This window comes from Calypte anna, chromosome 1 (assembly GCF_003957555.1).
Source record: "Calypte anna isolate BGI_N300 chromosome 1, bCalAnn1_v1.p, whole genome shotgun sequence".
Classification (NCBI taxonomy): Eukaryota; Metazoa; Chordata; class Aves; order Apodiformes; family Trochilidae; genus Calypte; species Calypte anna.
This window is the reverse complement of record NC_044244.1, coordinates 74,402,695-74,426,260: the sequence shown is the minus strand read 5'-3', so window position 1 is coordinate 74,426,260 and position 23,566 is coordinate 74,402,695. Positions and strand designations below refer to the sequence as shown.

Below are 23,566 nucleotides of genomic sequence, written 5' to 3'. Positions count from 1 at the left end.
GATACAGAATATCCCTGTGCCTGGTTTATGTTGTTGTATTCCAGTGTACTAACACGTGCTAGTATGAGGGAAACTAAAAAGAAAATCTTCTGGAATTTTCAAGGTGGTGCTGCTTTACAATTAAGGTTAGTAGAGCTTATATAAACCTCCCATATATCTTGGGAAAATCTCATATACTTGTTTTATAAATTTATTTTGGCACAGTGTCTTTTTATAGATCCTTTAAGTGTAAAGTACCCAAGCCGTATATAAAACTGACTTTTTACAGGTACCTCAGCCAAGTAGAAAAAATGAAGTTCAAGGTATTTTTTCCCACCAGTAATATTTGACAGGCTCTATACTGTTACAGAATAGCTACTTAGCAATTAGCTTGGTGTACTAAATGAAGAAGTGCCATTTATTAGGATAAAAGAAAAAAAGCAAACAAATAAACAAAAAAACCCAAAGCCCAAACCGACCTGCAGAATATGATTTATCCTGACAACTCAGTAAATTTTCAGGAACACTCAGTTTTTGTTGTGTTCTAAAAGTATTTCTGTGGGTTCTTTAGTAATCCAAAGTGTGGATTACATACACCCAGGTTTTTGCAGCTATATGTTTTATGCAAATGAGCAGCACAGACCAGGAAGAAATCTATTTCAGGAGATTATTACCGTTTACAGAACTTCAGTACCGCACTACAGCTCCTTCAGGGTCCTGCCCTCACTGTGATGTGACATGGAGCCTCTACACAGGTACTGGAGGGGCATAAGGAGATGGGTCTGAGCAAAAGGCAGCACTCTGCTGAAAACACGGGATTGCTCTTCTGGGTGCTGGGAAGTGATCATTTGCCAGCGCTGTTGTTTTGGAAGCAGACGGCATTTCCTCGGGAGCCGAATACGTCCTGGCAGATGCGGGAGCTAATTCTGCAGCAAGTCGCCTGCTCTGTTCCTGGCTCTACTCCGTGCCACTGATCTGCTTTTCCTGCTCTGTTTTTTTCCATGCCTGTGTTGGGAAGGTAAGGACGAGGAGTGCCAGCCTGGTCCCTGTGCTGGGGCGGTCTCTGCTCCCTGCGGGTGTCTCTGCAGGGAGAGGCTGCCTGAGCTTCTCCGTGGGAAACGGGCTTGGAATACGGGTGATTTCTCTGAGTTCTGTGCTGCTAGTGGTACTGTCAGAGCCAAAAGGCAAAAACAAGGGGCTGAAAATCAGAAAATAAATGAGGCAGGAGCGAGAAACTGGTGCAAACTGGAGGGAAAGGCAAAAATAGATGGCAAGCTGTTCTCAGTCCTGGTTGAAGTCTATCTTTGAAATAAGCTTCTTGGTGTCTGATAGGTGTGAAATCACCAGCTCCTTAAAAATGCAGGAAAGAAAGAGAAAACGTTTTCCTGCCTCTGGTCTGTGGACTATTGAAGTCTGTGGACTATTGAATGTATTTGTAAGAGAGTTTGGGAACTGCACTCTTCGCAGCTCTGTGTGCCTCCTCCCTGCGTCCTTTTTGAATAGTTGCTGCTCCAACCTTTTGCTGTGAAGCTGGTTGTTTGTCTGCTAGTGAGGTTTTGAAAGTCTTAACAGTGGAAAAGTGCTGTTCTTTGGTAGGTGAGAAGAGCAACAGCCTCTTCTTCAGGCAAAGTCAGCCCTAACTGCTTTCTAGTCTCATTAGCATCGGTCACAAAGTATTTTTTGTGCTGCACATCTATTTTTAATAAAATCTGGGGTTATCCGGTTGCTAATGGCATTTATCAAATAATAAATTTATCAGCTTGCCACAGCTGATAAACCAAGTCTTGCCTTGCTATCTAGGTGTTTCCTCACCCCTACCTACGCATTTGTAAAATTCATGTATACCACATGCAGTAGATGAACAAACCAAGGCATTTCTGACATGCTTGCTGTTTAAGTGGGAGGTATTTATCTCTGCTGCTTCAGAGTACTTCTGTTTACAGTGCCGCAGGCAGGGATGTCTCTTAATGTCATTATTAATCTATAATAGAGGTGGGTTATTATCCTCTTCTCCCACCCATCTCCTTCACCACCAAAACTTGCAGCCATCTGTAGGTGCTGGATAGTTTTGTCAAAGCCAGGAGTGGTGAAACTGCAAAGGCAGAAAGTATACAAGAGCTGTGTACCCCTTTTTGGAGCAGGTAAGAGATCCACTGAAAACACATGGAGATGTTTAATCTCTTAGAAAGGACATTTTATGGGAGAATGCACTGAAGAGCTTACAATGCTTGGTCTAACACCCCTTCCTCCTGCCAGAGCAAATTTTTAACCAGTTTCCTTCTTTTGACATACATGTTTTCCCTCTGCTGTGTTCAGCATCAAAAATAACGTTTTTTGGTATTTCTTGCAAAATTATTGACTGGATTTGCCTGTTGGATTTGCACTTTTCATTGCAGGAGGGCTTTCCTAGCTCGCTGCTTGACTCAGAAGTATATAATCTGGAAACAGTTAAGTGCAGATGTGCTGGAGCTGGAATGAGTTGGCCAACTTGAAATGATGAGAATAGAGTGTATAAAATAACCACAGAGCTTCCTGTCTGTAAGCCTCTCGCCACATGTCAAAATAGAAGTGAGAGCTATCGGTATTTCTGTAATGTGTCTGAAAGCTCACCAGGAATTTTTTGAAGACTGGCAGAGGTTTTTCTGCAGTTTTGAAGATTTCCTGACCTTATGACACTCGGAGGAAAAAGAGAATCCTATTTTTTTTTTTGACTTCTGAGCCCCTTACCTGAGCGCTTAGGCTCGGACGAGCTGTGTCAGCAATTTGAAATTTGCCATTCCCTGTTATTATTGAAAGGATGGAGGCTTGGCACAGGGTAACCTGATATACCCTGTTGCTGCAGGGAAGGATGGGACTTGCTGCTGTGTTTCCCATCCATAATCATCATGATGAGTGTATGGAAGTGCCAGGCCTGGTGCCGTCACACCAAGGAGAACTGGGTAATTACCGGTGCCGCCAGCCAGCCCTTGCACAGCGCTTTAGGAATTGGGTTGTGTGGCCAAAAGACTCAGTAAGAGGGAGGATAGCGACGTTGGAGGGGTAAGGGAAAAGGCTTAGGGTCTGGCAGTGGTTGCCTGTAGGGAACAAGGCTTTGGGGAGTTATAATTACGTTGATCATTTGAGGCTGAAGGATGTCTGCAGAATCTGCTGGACCCGTTTTGTGGAAAATACAATCTGGCAATCGCTGCCCCACAGCTCCGGTATTTCAGCAGCTCTTCTCTGCTGGTGCCATTTCAGAGGAAACCTGCAGTAGGAACCTGGGAATAAGCTACCCGAAGGCAAAATTTACATCTCATGGCTCTCTTTTGGGTAGTGCTTGGAAACAGATGGGTTCAGATTGGTTCTTCAGCTCAGAAGTGCAGCTTTTAAGTGCAGGTGATGCAGGGTGATGTGAACATGTAGTGTAACCAACTGTGTAATCTCTTGGTAGCTGTATAAAAAGCTGGGTGATTGTAAACTGGTGTTAATTTTTCATAAAACTCCACTGGCTTGCTGCAGGGAAAGGACAGGCAATGCCCTGCCCAAACTGCTTTACTCTATCCTTGTTATCACCTGCACAAGGAGTGGTAGGACTCTCAGAAATAGCTGCTTCACAAATCTTGTTTGTAAATGAAATGCCAGGTAGGACCTGGAAAGTGAATACACTGCAGTGGCTCTTGGGGAAGGAATCTGAGGATATGGGGGGTTTGGAGTTTCTTTCTAAGTACTACTAAAACAAAAAAAAATATTTCCTAGGAATCAGAAATGAGATAATTAGTGCGTGTATTAATGCTGAGAATGGAATTTTCACAGTGGTCTTTTTTCCAGCAGAATTTTCAATAGGCTTATGGTAAGCAGTATTTTATTTACTTTACTTGTCTTCTTTAGCAAAAGAAACATGAAATCACATAAAAGCATCATGTCTTAATGAAAAGGTGAAAAAAATGGAATCTGAAATAGAAGTTACAGGAAGCTATGACAACAGGAAAATTAAATAAGTACAGCTTTGTGATACTTTTAGTCAAGTATCATAGAGCTCTAGAAATCCTCTGGGAATTAAATGATGCTAGCAACTTGAAGTAGTTAGGTCAAACCAGCACAGCTATTCAGATTCTTAAGTTTGATAGGTTAGTATGAGTACATATGGAATTTGAATTAACTAATAAATAATGATTTCTCCCACTACTGTTCATTTGACATCCGTTGTATTTAAGATGTAATGCCTAATTTTACTGTTAATGCTCCTGAAAAAGCATGTTTCAAAATGTGGACTAATTCTCTCCCAGAAAAGTGAATCAAAGTTAACAAAACATAAAATACAGAAAAGCCAGGAATTAATAAGTTCTTGGAAAATATGTGTGATATTTGCAGGTTGGTAGGAGTATAGTGTATGTCTAAAGAGGAGCAATTAAGGATTTATACAGTTAGCTCACTGGACGTGTGTACATACAAATGGGGTATGGTTAAAACAACCTGAATAAGCAATATTAATATTAAAATTTCCTACACTGTAAAGATAAGTAAGGGTTAATGTATGTCAAAGTACTGTTAAGTTTTTGTGGTTTTCTTCCATGTTAACATTGATCCTTCATCTTACACTGTAATTTATTTATGTATATATGTTTATTATCTCTAAGTCCTAGAGACATACATGGAATTTGAGAACTTTAATCCTTTGCTCTAAAAAAAAAATGACCAAAGCCAAAACTTTTTATAATTTCCTCCTTACTTTTAGCTCACATGTGTTGCTTAGTGCTATTATCTATTTTAAAACTAGGAACGACAGCGGCTGGAGACAATCCTCAATCTCTGCGCAGAATTCTCCAAATCCGACAGCAACCCCGCTGCAGCTACAACAGTTGCTGATGTTCAAAAAATTAACAAGGAACTCGAAAAACTTCAGCTCTCTGATGAGGACTCGGTGTTTGAAGACTCCCAGATGAACCTGGAAACGAGGTTCAGAAGCCACTTGAAATCATCTGCAAGCGATTCGGATTTCTCGGAGCTGAGCAACCACAGCCGCAGCACTTCTGCTTTCCTCTCCTCCAGAGGGCTGAGAGCTGATGAGCACTTCAATGAAAACACCAAGCCTCCACCTTTCCCTGCTCCTACCTTCCTTAAGGATGCCACTGAATCATCCTACCTAAGCATCACGCCAAAGGTAATGCTCTCACCATCCAGAGTCAGCTGCTTAAAATCGTCCTCTAGGAGGTGGCTGTCTTGGCAGGGGCCACAGTGAAGAGTGGGCTCATACAGTTTAGCAGCCAGGAAATTATTATTTAATTTTCTGTGAAAGCTGTTGGTACGGTAAGGATGTTGGTTTTTTGGGTTTTTTTTGTTTTGTTTTTCTCAGAGGGATGTTCAGTTCAGAAAGAGTTTTAAGGTTTTCTGAGGGAGAAGGATTTTCTTGAACAATTATAACTCATTAAATAAGGAAGGTTTCAGGAACCCTGCTTTGCAGCATGCTGGGATGTAGGAAGGAAGGAAGGCCTGTCATCTTCTCCCAGCCTGAGGCTCCTGTCTTCTGTAAGAGGAGGATGTTTTGTCATGGACAAACTAGAACAGTCACACAGGAGATGAAGAGCAGTGGCCTGAGCCGAATTTACTGTCCCGTCTCTTTTACTGGGCTTGGACCTGAGTCACTTGTCACATCAGCTGTTCCCTCTCACAGGGCTCCAGCCTCCTGCTGCTCTAACCTTTTAACTCCTGCCTATAATTAGCTCCAGCTCTTTTCCTGTGTACTTCACACTGCTGTTTTGTTGCGTTGGGCCAGTGCCCAGGCTCTGGTGTGCCAGGCCAGCAGCTCAGCAAATCCTGGTGATGGGCGCTGTGTTAAATAACTGTATTCAAGAGTTAGAATCAAGAGCATAAGAAGACCAAGCAAAGCCATTAAGGCAGGTTTCTGTTTCTAAACTCACACCTTGAAGATACTTTTTGTCTCTACTTCCTACTGTTATTTACACACTATATGAGTTTCATCATGGTTATTCCATGCCTAACATGGAATGTGTTTAACATTCTCCTTAGCTTACATCCTTAAAGTCAATAGAAGTGTGTGTTTACAGAAGAGAGAGGTGTGACAGAAAAACATTTTATCTTTCAAAGGGAAATATGTCTGTTGAGTCTTTTGTTGTGAAATTATGTTGAACATGAACATGCTGTTATGGCTTGACTTGGTCTTTCTTTGTTGAAAAGATAGTAAGATATTTCACTTACAAGTTACTGTTCCTTTCCCATTTGTTGCTTTCTTTGTGGAGGTCAGAGGCCCTTTTTAAAATCCTTATTAGGAAGATGAAATCAAAGACATTATACCAGCATTATATGAGCAGGATGCCAGACAAAAAGAGGCTTTCCTGCTAGGATTACTAATGCTAATCAAGGAATACCATTCATTCATTCCTCATAAAGGGTATTCTGCTAAGCCCTGACAAAAGCAGTAACAAGCAACTGTGTTAATGAAACACAGCTCATTGTTTTAAAATTATCAAGATCATATTTGTTTAGGATAAGAATGCCTGTTCTCAGAATAGCCATTCAGAAGCTGAGCCTGTTTTGTGAAAGGCTGTGTGGTCCAGTGGTTTTAACTTGAAGCCCTGCATGTGGCCCACTTCTAATTCTGATTGTGGAGCAAGCAGCCTTATCACCGAAATTGGATCACAAGCCCCTGGGGTCATATGAACATGAAGAATATATTTGAAACTCAGTGCTCTTTGATCTAGCCTTTGCTGGTACAAGATCACAGGTGTTTTCTTAATAATGTTATTTAATTCTTGTCACAGTTAGCTAGTAAAGGCAACAAAAAAAGCAATGTTTAGGGTACTACTTCCTCAGTGCTAACTGTGATAGAATTAACCTTTGTCCTTACTTCATAGAAGCTGCCAATCTCAATGGCTGCTTCCTAAAATGTCCTGCCCTACTTCCTGGCTTTTACTATATGAATAGATGAAATTTACATAAAAAGCATCTTCATCTCCCTGTGTTATTTTTATAAAGAAAAACTGTATCTTTATAACCTAAATAGTGCATCATGTAAAGTATTATCAAAGTTGGTTTTTTTAATAATTCCTGTAGTATCAGCAGTATTTACTATTAATTATAATATTTACTTCCAGTGCCTGGAAGTAAAGTATCATGTTTATGCACTTTCTAAATACAGATATAACAGTATAATAGACATAAAATATGTAACAGGTTCAAACCCAGCAGTTCGGTACTTGTCTAAAATGAGCACAAAATGAAAAGGGAAGGAAAACCCCTGTTTAACTCTTTTGCTAATGAACCTCTTGTAATGTGCATCTGTAGGTTCCAGAATGCACAAGTGATGAGCAAAGAGGGCAGGAGCTTGGTCGCCTGGAGGAGGAGCGCATAGTAATACTAAATAACTTGGAAGAGCTGGAGCAGAAGATCAAAGATTTAAATGACCAGATGGATGAATCCTCAAGAGAGGTATGAAATATGTTTCGGCTTGTTAGCTATGTCTACATAGCACAAATCTGATGTGTTCAGCAAATACTTAGGGAGCTCATGGCTGTATGTAGTGTAGCCTTTGTATTCTGTGCATTTTCACCAGAATTAGGTGAAACATCATGGACTTGGCAGTGTACCACGATGAAAGGTATTTTTCCCCTACAGGGAGATGGATGTGATAGTCTCCTAGCTTGTAACCATTATACTCCTAGGTGGAATTATCTTGTTTGTTGAATGGTCACTCAATTGATTTAAATACCTTGTGTCACTTGGGAGTTTTATGGTGGTGTCTCCTGTGACCACTTAAAGGGAGAGGGAGGAAGTGAGACAACTTCCTTTCAATTCTCCTTGCCTTTACAGTAGCAAGGGCATGCTGTCACCCTCTTGACTTCTGGTATCTCACAGTTGCACACGAAGCTGGCCAGGCATTTGGGTTGTGCTTGCTCCAATTATCAGCAACAGGAAAGAAACAGCTGTTTCAGAAGGGCTTCCTACAGAGGCTGCACACAGAGAGTTATAACAGGAGGAAGCACAGAGAAGAGACAGAAAAGAAAAAGTTTTGGAAAAAAAAAGAATCTTCAAACTAAAGTTGGTTTGGATCTTATTTTGCAGTACTTTATGTTGCAGTTTTACTTTTTATCAGATTTGTGATCTCTTTTTTACCTTCTTTTGTGGCAGTAAAGCTTACTTCTTTCCAACCAACCCTCTCTTTTTATCATGTTTCTCTCGTGAATAATTGCCAATGCACTTCCCTCCCCCAGAAAATAATGTGTATCAAGATTCCTTCTTAATCTGGACTGCTTCTGAAAAAATTTTTGTGTTCCTAGTTGGATATGGAATGTGCCCTTTTGGATGGAGAACAGAAATCTGAAACAACAGAGCTGCTGAAAGAGAAGGAAATACTGGATCATCTAAACAGAAAAATAGCTGAGCTGGAGAGAAATGTTATTGGTGAAAAGACAAAGGTAACTGAGCTATCTCTAGATAGCTGTGTGCTCTGTGCTTGAGTTCAAAATACCTTTATATGATTAACATATTTATGGAAGTTATTTTATATTGTCTGTAAGTAAATTTATTTCATATATATGGAGGAAAATAGTAATTATCTCACCAAAACCATGTTACATCTCCCTGTAACAACCTTGTTTCCCAAGGTATGTTTGACAAGCAAAATACCATATGCTTAAGTAAGGACCTGAACTACTGTGAAGATACTTTTTATCAATTAAAAAATCCATATAGGGCTCAGACTTGGCTTATCTGTTGTTTAAAAGAACAGCATTAATTGAGCTGTTCCTTTACTTCCCTCATAGGTTATCTATCTTGAATTTTAAAAAAATGCAACAACATCTTTCTCAGAAAAGGTTTCAGAAGATTGTTTTACTATTATTGTATAGAATTATATATTTGTTATTTGTTAAGTATATAATTTTAAAGCAATTATGTTTGTTTATTTTGTTTGCTTACTGACAATTTTAGTACTGTAAAACATTCTCTGATTAAGTCAAAGGAATTTAGTTCTATACAGTCAGATACTTAATTGCTCTCAAATACACAGAAAATATATATAAGCTTATACTTACAAAATAGGATAGCACTATAATAAGATTTTAAGTACAGAAACTAAAAGGGTCTGCAAGATAAAGCTGTCTCCCTCCAACCATGGAGGGCTGGTTCACTCCAGCAGACTCTCTGCTGGCCTCTCCAGGTGGATGGTTGCCTTCTCCACCAGGGATGTGCCACAGCCAAGAATAACTCAAGGTCAGGAAGTTTTTCCAGGGCTTTCAGCCAATTATGTTTCCTTTTTAAATTTCATCCTCTACCTCTAAAATTTAAACCTGTCACTTGATGAAACACTCTAGCTACTCTCTTGCCCTCTTCTTTTAAGCTCTCCAGAAATATCTGGAAGTCTTCTGCGTTACCTGCTTTTGCTTAGGCAAACTACATTTTCACTTCTTTCAAAGTTTCCATTGAACTCATGCCTTACAGCTTGCATTGTTTATTCTGAGCTTTTTGTCTTTAATTTCTGCCTACTTTGTGATGAACCTCAATGCTGTTTTGTGGCTGTTCTCATCAAGCCTGTGTCTAAGGAGAAAGGTGCTGCCACCTCTGCTGTGTGAAGTGACAGCACACATCCAGTTTGAGCTTGAGCTTGCATGGGCTTTCCTGCCTGCACTTCTCCTTGTTCTTGTGTACCCTTCAGTGATTCCTCAGCTTTCGGTGATGTCTCTTTTTAAGTTGTCCAAAGCAAATCGACATGGACTTGCTTTTCAGTATAAATATGTGTTTAAAGTTGGCAAGAACAGACAGTGTGATGCAAACAGGTACCCTCCAAATGATTCTGCTAGAAGTTTTGGTTCACAGGTGGTGACAAATAATATATCCAGAAATTCAAAAGGTCTTTTGCCTTTTATATTTGTACCCTAATAGCCTCCAAAGTTCAATGAAACTATTATTTAGAAACTATTATTTATTATTTAGAATAGAAACTATTCTAAAACCTGTAGATTGTTTAAATTTCCTTGCAATTATCTAATGGGATATTAGTGTGCAGCAGTCAGAAAATTAAAATGCTAAGTCTAGTTTAAATTTTCAGATTAAGGAGCCTAGAGAAAGCACTTTTGTTATGTAAAAGGCAAGTTCACTCAAAAAGGGTTTTTTTGGTATGAAACATGCCACTAGTCAGATCAGTTACAGTATTTTATTTCTCTTTTCTTGTGTGTTCCTTTTTAAACAAACAAACAAACAAACAAACAAACACACCAGCTGTGTGTGTGTGCTCTGGAATTAAAACCGTGTCTCAGTTAATAATGAAATTATCTTTGTAGAAATCAACCCGAAGACAGCCTACAGGTTTTGTTCTGGAAGCTGTCTGAAAGCTTTGCATGAAAGTGAATGTTTAAAAACAGGAGTGGCTGACAGGCTTCTGCAAATGGCCAAAATATAAAGTGACAGCTGAAATGTTGTAGAGAAAGCAGTGTCAGCCAGCAGAACAGATGGCACTGATCATGTCAACAAATAAAGGTTCTGGCTTACTTGAAACATCAGCATTTTTTTAAAGCTTCATTTGTCTGTCTGTATGTTGAAGGCTGCAGCCCTGCAGATCTGATGCAAGACAGGCAAAATATTGGCTTTAATAGTACAGGATCAGCCCCTGCCCAGTCCTTGGGTGGTGGTGGTATGTGGTCCTTTTACTGAAATATTTGAAACCTGTGACCTCCTCAACAGAACTGAGGTTCAGATTTTGCCCAGTAGTTTCCGACGTACTGGGAGGGTCACAGTCAGGTCCTATCTCTGAGGCAATGGTTGGATTTCTGTCAGGGTAAGGGCAGTGATATCTGAATACACCGAATGACGTTGTCGTGAGGTGAGAGGAAGAGTTGATTTCACTCATGGAATGATGGTGGGGTGTTAGTGCTATACACGATGGCACTTGTCTCTGGAGTGACTTGAGCATCTCCTGGAATTTGCCACTGATCTCGACACCTGTTTGACAGGAAACCCCTGCCTGGTTGTGTTTCATCCTTACCCATGCACCTGTTTGAAAAACTTGTGAAATTCTTAAAAAGAGAGATCATAAACTTAAACATGATCACTCAGCCATGTTATGTACTTGAAATAGACTGTAGATGGAAACTTTTCTACTACTTTTCTACCCAATTCTTTGATTTTTTTTAATTTTATTTTATTTTTTTAATGCCCCGTGCACAATTCATTTAGAGGAGGACACAAATTTTTGCTAATTTTTGTTTGACTGTAAAGCCACAGTTTCTAGCCTTTGTGAAGCAAGATAACCAGCTGGAAAATATATCTCAAGGCAGAAGGGTGTGGAGCTCTGAGCTCAGTTTAGGGCTGTGTCAGCGTGCTCTTTGCTCTGGTGCAATGTCTCTGTGTTCCAGCATCTTGCTTGTAGATCAGGATCTTGTAAATCAGGAACAGATTTAGCAGGGGGGTTTGTACATTATTTGTCATGCTGCATTCTGATCTTTGGCTCCTCTGCTCATCCCTACCTGAGTGCCTGGCAGGCCTACGGGCAAGGAAGAGCAAATGAATAGGTGAGGAAGATCATGTAGTGGTGGGTTGAAAGCCTTCTTCTTGATTTTTTAAGTATACCACCACATGCATGGTAAGCAACAAAGAAATTAATGTTGGTTTACTTAGGTTTTGGATACAAAAGTTATGAGCAGTTACTGTTTTGAAAAGATGATGACAGAGCCTGTCAGCAGCATTGCAGGACTCTGGCTGTGGTGCATCTCTGCCAGGTACAAGTGCTGAGAGGACTCAGTTGTTCTGGCTGGGATAGCTACTTCCAGAGCTGTTTGCCATGGCCTCTGCTTTCAGCTATGCTGAAAATCATGGTAGTGTATGGAGGAAGGTCTGGCTTTGCCTCTATGGCCATGCTTCTTGAGTGTAGATTACAATTGCCTCATTCTTTTTTTTTTTCCTACGTATTTGGTTTTATCCACAGAAAAAGATGTCCAACATTTAAGTAGGGACATCCCTGATAAGTCGCTAGTAACACAATTTGACAGAGCTTTAAGTTCTTCAGGCAAGAGTTTTGCTACAGATACTGACAAAATTATTTTGAATGCAGCCTGCTCTGGAAAGAGCCAAGCTGGGCAGTACCCAGAAACAAGCAAGCTAGTGAGCCAGTGTCCCTTTTCCCTGCCATTCAGGCCCAGCTCCCTCTAATTACCATGGCAATCATTGATGTTACTGCACTGCAGGTGTACAATAATAATGCTATTGTTTCAAGTGGAATAGCACCTCAGGTCCATGGTGATATTCACAATTATGACTCCATTCTGATGACCCTTTGCTCACAAGATTTAGTTCAGGACTGATGTTTGTCTAGAAGGAAGCTGGAGAAAATTGTATTTACCCAGTTGGATGTTATCCAGATTTGCAAAGTACTTTTTTTTTTCATACAGTGCTTCCTTAGTATGTGTAGTTTGAAAACATGGAGCCTGGCAGATGCAAAGAAGGATGCTTAATGATTTACCATGCCTGATGTCTCCAAGTTAAAGAGTGAGGCTGTAAGTAACACCATAGAGTGAAAAGAAGAGCTCAGCAAGCATGAATAAACAGGAATAACTGAAAATGAGTTATTACTTTATCGGAAGTGCCGTGGGAGGTAATCATAGCTGCATGGGAGTTTTGACAGAGTTTCAAAGAAATCATTTATGCAAAAGTTTAGACTGTGTCTTAAGAGTTGGAGGTGATTCCTTTTCTTCTGGAGGACCTTTGCCTTATGTCATGGTGGAAATATGTACTCAGGGACTCTTATCAATGCTGGTTTCCTGTCCTGCTTCAAGAACAGAAATCAGGAGCAGCTGGCAGCAGATAACTCATCTTTTTTTTTTGGAATACATTTAATTTTGTCCACATGCTTTTGTGGAAATATTTTTCAGTCATTAGCAGAATATCCCAGCCATGCCAAAATATTTGAAGCTTGGCCTCTTTGCTGAATGAGTACTGCAAATGCTTGCAAGAATTGAGTCAAGGAAATAGAAGCTGTCTGATGACCCACCAGCAATCAAATTTAAATATACTGCTCATCTCTCCTCAGTCCTTTCTCTTATGGATTCAAAATTCCTGCTGTTGTTTTTTTATCCTGATAAATCTGACAAATTTATTCCCCATAGCATAGCCTTGTAAATCTTTCCTGGTCAGATTCCAGTTCAGCAAGATATAAGCAAGTGTTTTAAACGGGTGAGTTGTGATGAATTGCTCAGTGTCCAAATGGAGATGTGTGATGAGTGGTGTTCCTCAGAGTACTCAGAGCAGCGCTGTTTAACATCTTTATTTGTGACATGGACAGTGGAATTGAATGTATTCTCGGCAAGTTTGCTAATAACACCAAACTGGGGTGAAGTTAACACATTGGAGGGAAGGGATGCCATCCAGAGGGATCTTGACAGGCTTGAGACGTGGACTCATGTAAAATGCATGAAGTTTAACATGGCCAAGTGCAAGGCATCGCACCTGGGTCAAGGCAATCCCATACATGAATACAGGTTTTGAGGAGAAAGGACTGGGGACAGCCCTGAGGAGAAAAGGAACTGGGGGTGGTGGTGCACCAGAAGCTAAACATGAGCCATCAGCGTGCACTTGCAGCCAGAAAGCCAACAGGGTCCTGGGCTGCATCAAAAGCAGCAGACAGCTGCTGAAGGGAGGGGATTCTGCCCCTCTGCTCTGCTCTTGTGAGGAGTACTGTGTCCAGTTCTGGAGTCCCCAGCATAAGAAAGACACAGAGCTCTTTGAATGTGTCCAGAAAAAAGCCACTGAAATGATCAGAGGGCTGGAGCACCTCCCCTGTGAAGACAGGCTGAGGAAATTGGGGTTGTTCAGCCTGGAGAAGAGGAGGCTCTGAGGTGACCTTACAGCAACCTTCCAAAATCTGAAGGGGGCCTACAAGAAAGCTGAGGTAGGGCTTTTCACATGGGTGTGTAGTGAGAGGACAAAGGAAAATGGTTTCAAACTTGAATAGGGGAGACTAAGGTTATCCATGAGGAAAAATTATTTCCTGTGAGGGTGGTGAGATACTGGAACAGGTTGCTCAAGTAAATTGTGTCCTTGGAAGTGTTTAGGACCAGGCTGGATGGGGACTTGAGCACCCTGATCTGGTGGGAGGTGTCCCTGCCCATGCAGGGGGGTTGGAACTGGATGATCTCTAAGGTCCCTTCCAACCCAAACCACTCTATGAGTCTGTGATTATTAATCTCCTTAAGACATCATACAGAAGATTTAACTATTTTGAAGAATACCATACCTGCATCCACTGAATATATCCACATAAGATTATCCTGTAGAGAGAACATTCATGAGGAAAAAGATGATTATGAAAACTCAAGGAGAAAAGTCTGAATTCACAGGCTTCCTTTTAAAACTCATGAGTGAAATCCTCTTATTGTCAGCTAGATGTCAAATACTGTACAGAATTTTAATGTTCTTACTTGAAAATTTCATCTTCTGGTTTGGATGATTATTTCCTCTTCTACTTTCATGAAGGAGCAGTGCTTGAGAATCAGGGATCTTCTTTTGCCTCCCCATCTGTTCACTGGGACAGCAGATTGCAGTGGTCAGAAAATGAGCTTAGGAATTAAGAAAAACTTGAGTTGCTTTAGAAGCAGACTGATGTGGCAACTATATTTTTTTTTTTTTGGTTTACTTGCAGCTGAGTGCTTTTTAACATTAACTTTACATATGCATATAAAAAAAACCCATTAAGATCTCTCAAAGAGATTCTATCCCTGTATACAGTCTACTATTATAGTATAAATTATTTACCACTCATGCAGTAAAAAGAACTGTTGAGAAATACCTTCTTCTATCATATTATGCTTCCTGCCTCTCTCTCTCCCCCCCCCTTCTGCCTTTTTTTAATTAGTTTTATTAAATTTGTTTTATTAAATTCACAGGGATTTAGTGACAACTAAATTGCGACAAGTTTTATGCTTCTGTTCTGAAAGACAGCAGGGAATGCAGGAAAGACTACTCAAAGTATCAGAGCATGTACTGTTTGTTTCATTTCAATGTCATCCTTTTAATCAGAGTTTTATGCAGTCTGATTTGTATCAGCCATAGCGTTAGAAATGCTTTCAAGAGTTGGTAGACCTCAGGTATAACCCTTTCCCCAAATGTACCATATACCCCTTCAGCTACCACTGAAGAGCAGATAACATTTCCTAGCCTCCTGCCTGATAGGAACTAGAATATTTTCTTTAAAATTCATGGTAAGAATTAGGCCATTTTCATCAATGAGTTGTTAAAGTCAAATGCTCTTCCACTTATTCTCCAAAATAATGCATGGAGGATGTCTGCTGTATCACACCATGTTCAAATTGAACAGAATAATTTCTATAGTCTGCCCTTTCTCCTCTGCTTCTAGTTTTTGTTGTAGCTTATTTTGAAAAAGAGGAGGGGTGTTCTTTTGCAGTGCAAAACAATAAGGTTTGGCTAGAGGTGAAAGCATGAGGATGAGACAGACAAATTTCTTAGAATGAGAATGATTCCATACTTAGAGTTAGGGCTTGTGTGTCTGAAGCTTGGTGTGGGTAATGAGATGGTGCTGCCTTAAAATGTGATTATTAGCAGGTGATTTGGACTGAGGAAGATCCTGGAGACAGGAACATTTAAAGTAGAAGAGCCTGTTGCATTGGAAGGCACTCAGCATTTATTTTTGCTTTGTTTATGGCTCCTAGGTTTCTTTACAGCTTAACTTTCTCTCTTAAAATAACATACCTTGGTTTTTTTGGTTTTGGTTTTTTGGTTGTTTTTTTGAAGGGGTTAATCAGAAGGCTGTAGAGTGAGCCCAGTTCACTGAGCCATACTGTCCATTTCACAATGACTTGGTAAAAATAACAGGGGGGCTGCTTTGTTTTTTTCCCTATTTTTATCTGGATTTTTGAGATAATATCTCTGTTTCATCGACATTTATTCTGACTCATTTCTGCAGAGTTTACCAGTTAATGCAGGAAGGTTGGTTCAGCAGACACAGGCTGCTCTACAGTTTTTGCCTGCCTGAAGTAGCAGAATGTGATGAATTGAAACAAACTGAAAAGCAGAAATTCTCTGTAGAAGGTGTGTGGAAACCTATTAGGGTTTTAATTAGCAGTGTTGATCAGGCATAGGGCATCCTTAACCACAGGAGACAACACTGAAGCATTAGGTCTTTCTTTCTTTTGTTCTCATTCTTCTGGGGTCTTTGATTGCCTTTAATACTGTCCTAATTCCTCTGTGTCATCATCTATGAGATGTTTTGGATATATATATTCTTTCTTTTGTCTCTCTTTTCCCTAAAATCAGTTCTACCATGACTAAAGATTGGTTTCATTTTATGACCTGTGTTGATCACTTAAGGTCTGTGTTCATACCGTGGGTGCTTTGGTGACATCCTGTGTCTATGCTTTAGAGATGGTGTCTCACAGCAATTCTTTCTACTACTGTCCTGCACAATATTCCAAAATCCTCCCAAACCAATCCAAGCTGTGCCCCAGCATCATCACAAAACAAGTCAGTCCATCTCTGCCCTGACTCACCCAAAGTTCATTTATCATACATCTGAAGGCACATTGTAGGGCAAGCTGGAGTGTGGGCTCAGCTCAGATGTTGTGCTTTGCTGGGCTGTACTTCTTTTCTCTGGAAAGAGGATGTTAAGCATCCAGCCAGACTGAAGTTAATGTGACTCCAGAGACAACGCTGGGGCTGGGAAGTGGTTGTCTGCAGAGAAATGTTTAATTACTACAAGCTCATGTGGTTAAATGAGGATGAGCAGCTGGAGAACATGGGTTCAGCTCACAGCTCTGGCTCTGCTGCACTGGAGCAAACAGCTCAAGGAGACAGCCAAAGCCTCTCTCAGTGGCATCTTGCTCTTAGCTTGTGAAGTTATTCATATTTTTCCTTCTAAAAGAGCTTGCCTTGATGAATTTATAGACGAGACGGTATGAAAAAATCTGATAATTCATTTATTTATCAAATTACTTTGTGTGAATTAGGTGGACTTACAGCAGTGTGCAGCCAGAGATGTCAGCAAACTTAACTCCACAGCTGCAAAACAAGTAATGCCTCTCCTTGCTGAAAGTGATACTTCCTGTTAAGACTGCATATTTTCAAGGGAGCCAGTCTGGAGGGATGCTAGCACTTCCTATGCTATAAATAGACCAGATGAGTATCACTTTCAATCTTAAAGGACTGCATTTCTAATTTATTGAGGGACGTAACAGTATCTCTGGCAGGGCTCTCAGGGAGTTTTATACTTGCTGCTGCTGCTGCTGTCTCCTCACTCTTGAGATTTAACTTGTTCATTAGTGAGTGAGCATGCTTGTTATAGGGCACAGACATTTCAAGAGTTATTATTAGCTTCAGAGGCACAATGCAGCTAAGGTCAGAGAATTCTGGCTCAGATTGCTAGGTGGGCAGAAAAAAAAAAAGTGAGAAACAGTGTGGCAGACCATGTTAAATGGACAGCAAGGTTTATGAGGAGGGGAACTACCAGTTTATTCATAGATCTCCTTCCTTGTTGGAAGTAAGGATGATTCAGCAGAGGGGGCTCCTTGGGGACTGAGGTCTGGAGGTGACCTCTGAAGAGTTGCATGCTTCTCCCTCATTGTGCAGCTTGCACGTGCTACATCCTCCATAGTTTTGATCCCTGCTGCTGTTGTTTTTAGGCAGAAGCTAGTACAAGAAGTCCAGGTAATAGAATATGCTGTCTCTGATGCTCATTTTACAAGCTTAAAAAAAAAAAAAAAAAAGTCTTTTGTGTTCTGCGTGTTGTTAATTTGCTTGATTGACTGAGAAGCTGCACGCGTAAATGAAAATAACAGAGCTGGAAATTTGGCTGACGTTGGGATTGAATGAGAATGCTTCCTGTTGTTTGTTTTAAATACTGAGAAAATGAAATCCCAGCTTCTGATTCCACTCAGATTTAAAGACAAAATGATCTAGAAAGCAGGCCACTAATGTAAATTCCTTATTTTGCCTCCGCCATGCATGAGGGCTTGAGAACCTTGTCAGGAACAACACAGAGAAGGTTTTAGGAGGAGGTTTTAGGGAAAGACCATCCCAGAGTTTGCAATGGCAAATACTGTGTTCTGAAACAAGTTCTTTCTCTGTCGTATATCCCATAGGGTGCTGTAGAGTGTCTGATCATATAGTACCTGCTGAGACATGCATTTGATTTAAAAATTAATTTTAATTTATCATTGGGACTGGAAAGAGGACAAATAAGTGCTTGTTGTGACAGAATTCAATTGTTCTTGGTGCATCCAAAAGAAGCAGCTCAAGTTTTGAGGCTGATACTGTTAATTTTTCAGTATAAAGGAAAGTTAGAGACCACCTGAGGAGAGATGTGAAAATACAGAACAAGCATTGGGAAAAGATAACTATAGCAGTGTGACTCTAGAAGGTAGCAGAGAGCTGGTCTTCAGGGACTCAATTATTTATGCCTGGCATATCAGGCATGTTTTTTGTCCCAGTTAGTAATTGCTAGCCGTAGAAAATGCATCTTGGGTGGTATAGATGAAAAAAAGTAACATTGAAAAATTATTTGCACTCTGTTTTTTTTTCCACCAATCTTTGCTCTGTAGATAAATAATAGTCTAAAAGTCATCTTTATGTGACTGGGTCAGTCTTCAGAGCAATGCTGCACAGTAAATAGTGTAGCATTTTATTATAAAGATGTAAAGGTTGAAGGCTTTTGAGGGTGAGAAGCAGTTTGCCAAGTGCTACTGCTCAAGTGAAATGAGAGGAAAGCTGAACTAGTTGAAGGAGACGAGGGTGGTTGAACTATCTTGAAGCAAATATGCTAAATCACTTGGTGTTTCTGCTGCAATAGGATTTCTTGGCCCAGAATTACTTTTTTATAAAGCTCTATCTCATTCTGTTTTTTCACTGCTTGCTAAATTTACTTATCTGTACAGAGGCACATAGGCATGTAATCCATTCTCTTGGGAAGATCTATTTTCCTCTCACTCCCAGACTAATTTTCCATCCATTTTGCTTTCTAAAAGCTACTCTTTCTCCTTCATCATTTCCTCACTAACATGGCTCCCATTTCCTCATTATTATTATTATTTCCCATTAGCTGAGGCAAGTGTTTGGGCAGTGGGCTTTAATAGCATCATCCAGGCATGGGCACAAAACACAGTGATGAGGGAGAGAATTAATCACTGCACTAAAATGATTAATGTTTTGTTTTGGTCACTTTACATCCTGCCATTACATTTCGACTAACGAGAGGTTTCTGCTTTTGACCTGGATGCTTCAACTGTTTGTTAAGGTTTTGCCACGCACTGTCATAATCACTAACAACTGCTTGGGTTTGAAGGTAATTGTGTTTATTTTCTGGTTCATGCTTCAGGAAAAATTAAAACTTGATGCTGAGAGGGAAAAACTAGAGAGGCTTCAGGAGCTTTACTCCGAGCAGAAGACGCAGCTTGATAATTGCCCTGAGTCCATGAGGGAACAATTACAGCAGCAGCTGAAGAGGGTCAGTAGCAAGTTTCAAGATTGCGCTTTTTTTTTTTATTCAATTTTCTTTCTTTCTCTTTTTTTTTAATTTTATTTAAAAAATTTTTTTTAGTGCTAAGTGTAACATATTCTGTTTGAAGTATCCAGTGTCCAAAAATATGTGCGATTTATGATTGTTAATAGTCAAAAGGGTTATTTTTGTGTGTGTGTGGAATACTTGTAATAGTTAAGTGACAAGCTAGTAGAGTGCAAATGGGTGGATTAGAAATAATTTTTTATTGGATGTTTTTAAAGCTTTGGGCTCCATGCCTGTAGTATGCACCTTAGACCTGCTGAGTGGTGGTGGAGGCTGTTGTGTTTAGATGGATGGTGGTTTATCACCCTTTACCTGTGTGAGCAAAGACAGGAATTGAACTTCAGTCATTAGGATCAGACATTTTAGCATCACTTTCCTGTTACTCCTGTCTGACCCTGTTCTGTACTAGTCCTTTGCAACGCTCTAAATGGATGCATCAATAACACCATGGATAACTTTTTTTTTCTTCAGTAAATAACTTAGCTGTTAGCCTGTACTGTGCTTTGGTTGTTTTTTTGTTTTGTTTTGTTCCTTCTAAGTTGGCTTAATAACTATTTTGGATTTGAATATGGGGCAAAGCTTGAGATGCTGGGGTGCAGATAAATGTCCATTTAGTCATCATATTGCATGACTAAATTATTCCAGGCCAATTGTAGTGAGAATGAGCTGTAGCTGCTGTGGTCAAAGAAATAGAAGTTATCTCTACTTCAGTGCACAGTAGGTCTCAGGTGGATGCCTGGTGTGGGAGCAGTTATAAAATTACTGTGTCATACACAAAATAGAGCAAATGCCTTCTACCTCCAGTAGAAGCCCAGTGCAGGATAAAATACCTGAGTTTGCAGCAGGCTATGCTGTGCTACTTTTACTACCATCATGGAAGGCGTGATGGTCATGAATTCCCTTTGTTTCATCTCTCCATGGGACTTCGGAACTTTGTGATTTGTGCTCAGAGGAGTGGGCACCCACTCAGCTGGGTGCAGGGTGGGTCTGGAGTTGGGGCTGGGGTTGACAGTGGGCAGCTGGAGCACCCTCTGCACTTACCAGGAGAAGAAGGTCTGGCTCTTACCATCAATAAATGCTCTGCTTACTGTGCAGGGAGGACACTTCTTCAGAAACTGCTGAGACCTGAGGGCTTGTGGAAGGCACTGAGGGAAAGCATTGATCTTCCCAATGGGTTGTTTAAAGTCAGTTATCACTCTTCATCCTTTACTGTTTAGTATGGAGGCACCAAAGCTTGTTTGTTCTCATGGGCCTGGCTTTCTGGAGATCCCTGTAAATGGAGAATGAGAACAGATGCCTGGATTCCTGTGGAGATCTGTAAAGGCACTGCATGGAAATATCTTACTCTTTGGATAAAATTCTCCTGATTTTTACAGATGATGTGGGCCTGTGGAGCTCCCCAGACACCCTGAAGTCAGGGCCAGACTGTGTCCCATTGAGCTTTCTCCAGTCCCATTAGCGAAGTCATAGAGGTGCAGGGTGAATTTATGGTTTGGAAATTCAGTATGGAGAAATTGTGTCTGTTGTTTGTTAAGAGATGATCAATTACAATATTTTTATGTCAAATGTTTTAATAAAAGGGAGGGAGCACACTTGCTACTTAGCTCAGGATGTCATTACCTACAGCAAGAGCAATTTTCCTCTTATAAATCCTACACTGCCAAGTAGGATCCTTGAGAATGTTATGGCAAGGACTTTGTTGGGCAGATCTCAGAGCCAGACCCTTGTGCCCCTGCTGTTGTGCCCTATTCCCACAGGCTGCCCAGGGACTTGATCCCCATGGGCCTGCCTGCCTGCTGATCTCACTGCAAGATGCTTGCAGCCAGTGGCAGAGATAAGACACTGCCACTTACCCTTGAGAGGGTTTTTAATTTGGTCTTGAATTAGGTGGGTTTCTCTTTCCCCAGTGGACACAGTGGTACAGCATGTAGTGGAATTCTTGCTCCATAGCATATCTCACAAAGAAGAGAGAGGTTTGTGAGCTCAGCTGGCTACCAGTTGCTTCTCTGGCTATCAATTGCCTTTCCTGAAGTTTCTTCTTGTTACACAGTAGCCATTAATATGGTATGACATAGACTTTTGTGGCCCAGACAAAGCCCCTCAGGTTTTTTTGAACGCTGAAGGTGGGTCACTAATTTGAATGAAGCATTTCTGTATTGCAGTAACTGATTTCTTGTGATTTTTAGCCCATACCTTTACTTTTGATCTCTTCACTATCTTGTACAAGTGAAAGGCACATCTTTGGAGTTTAATGGCAACATGCTAGTATTTCATATAGTAACTTAGATTCTTCAGTTTCTTCATCCTATGTCTTTCCCTGGTACACTGGAAGCTGGTTTTGAACGCCTTTGTAGAGAATTATCTGCTAATCTCAGCCACCAACCTTTGCCCTAGGTCAAAATAAGAAAAGGGGTAAGCTGACATTTCTCCCAAGTGATAAATTGCTTACAGGATGTAGGTTTTCTTGTCTTGACATTTTATGTACAACATTTAGAGAGCCTTAAAATGTAATAATACTGTGGTTATTAAAAACAACTTTTTCTTCAGAACTCTGAAACTTGTAAGTGGGAATTTGTTATTATGAATACACAGATACTACAGGAGAAAGATTAGCATCCAGTTCTTGGGATGAAAAGCCCCATAAGTTGTATTTCATCATCCTTCAGTGGAAGGCAGGTGTTTTCTTGGGTCTTTCCTGCAGAATTCAACCTCTTTTTCCTGACAAAACCTGGCATTGGTCCAGGGGAATGCACAGAAGTGGGCTAACACCTATTCTGAACTGACCTCCTTAATTATGAGTCCTTAATTGTGTGTTTGCCCAGTGAGCAATTGTCAGCTTCTCTTCATGGCTCCATGACCATCCTCTGGTTGAGCAAGTTAAATGGTTGGACATCACTGCTGAGGTGATGGCAGCTTGCTGATGGCACACAGCTTCACATACCTTTGGTCTTATCTTGCTGTGTGTCTGTTAATAAAAACAGTGCTGGTACTTGGGCTAAACCTAAAGAAATTCCAACTGCAGTTTAAGACTCCTTCCTTTGAGTGTTTATTCCCATAATTAATTTTATTTGGTAGTTCTCCAATGTTGCTGGGATGATACTTTCTGTCCTCATTGGTTGGTAAGCAGAAGCTCTCCCACTTTGGTATGTGACAGCCTCACTAAATGGGTTCAGGCTTTGGTGGTGTCACAGGTAGGCTACAGCCATCATCTGCCCATCCAGGGTGTGCTAGGTGGTTAGGAGACTCCAGCTTGCTGGTGCTTCATCCTTCATTGGGGGACAACAGTAGCAGCATTGGAGAAAGCAATATCAAAATAAAGATTAGTGCTGTTTACTCTTTTCTTATGCCAGGAAGTCATTAAAAGCATTAAACTCCTGTTTGAACATGTTGTATGAGACATTTAAATACCACTTGAGACTGATTTTTTTGTTTGTAAGTATCTCTACTCTGATGTCAGGTAAAGCATAATTACTTTTATTTTATTTTTTTTCTTAAGGATGCTGACCTATTGGATATAGAAAGCAAACACTTTGAAGACCTGGAATTCCAGCAGCTTGAACATGAAAGCAGGTTAGATGAAGAGAAAGAGAATCTGACACAACAGCTTCTGCGTGAAGTAGCCGAATATCAGCGCAGCATTGTCAGTAGAAAGGTAAGAGCACAGACATGAGATTTATTTGTTCTTTGTGAGCATAAAGGAAATTAAATGGATTTAACCCCACCCATCTGTAAGAAATAGTGCAAAATTTTCCTCTTTGAAAAAGCTTTTGAAGCAGAGCAAAGATAATGGCACAGTAACATCCCACACAGATGAAATAATGCACTTCTGCAAAAAAAAAAAAAAAATCAATAAAATCCCATGCCCTGTCTGTATGTTTACATATTATAATTAAACCCTTTAGTTTGCTACAAAACGTGTTGTTTTTTCATCTTTCTTCTTCTTACACTCTGGACAAAACTACAGTTATTTTATGCTTATGATGGATATTGATGGTAAATTATTTTGTTGAAGTAATAATAGAACATCAAATAAAGACAAAACCTTAATTTTTAAAATTGGCTGTAAAGATCCTATCTCAACCAATTAAATGCCAG

At 40.3% G+C, this 23,566-nt stretch overlaps 1 protein-coding gene across 5 annotated transcripts in view; it reads left to right on the top strand.

The window, feature by feature from the left end:
• PHLDB2 (pleckstrin homology like domain family B member 2) overlaps positions 1-23,566 on the top strand; it is an 84,160-nt gene that overhangs the window by 35,072 nt on the left and 25,522 nt on the right. For all 5 annotated transcript variants that reach the window (XM_030447591.1, XM_030447587.1, XM_030447582.1 and 2 more), the window contains 5 exons: positions 4,736-5,119; positions 7,261-7,404; positions 8,253-8,390; positions 19,286-19,414; positions 22,968-23,123. In XM_030447591.1, coding sequence (XP_030303451.1) covers positions 4,736-5,119; positions 7,261-7,404; positions 8,253-8,390; positions 19,286-19,414; positions 22,968-23,123 — 951 coding nt within the window. The remainder of the gene's footprint in view (positions 1-4,735; positions 5,120-7,260; positions 7,405-8,252; positions 8,391-19,285; positions 19,415-22,967; positions 23,124-23,566) is intronic.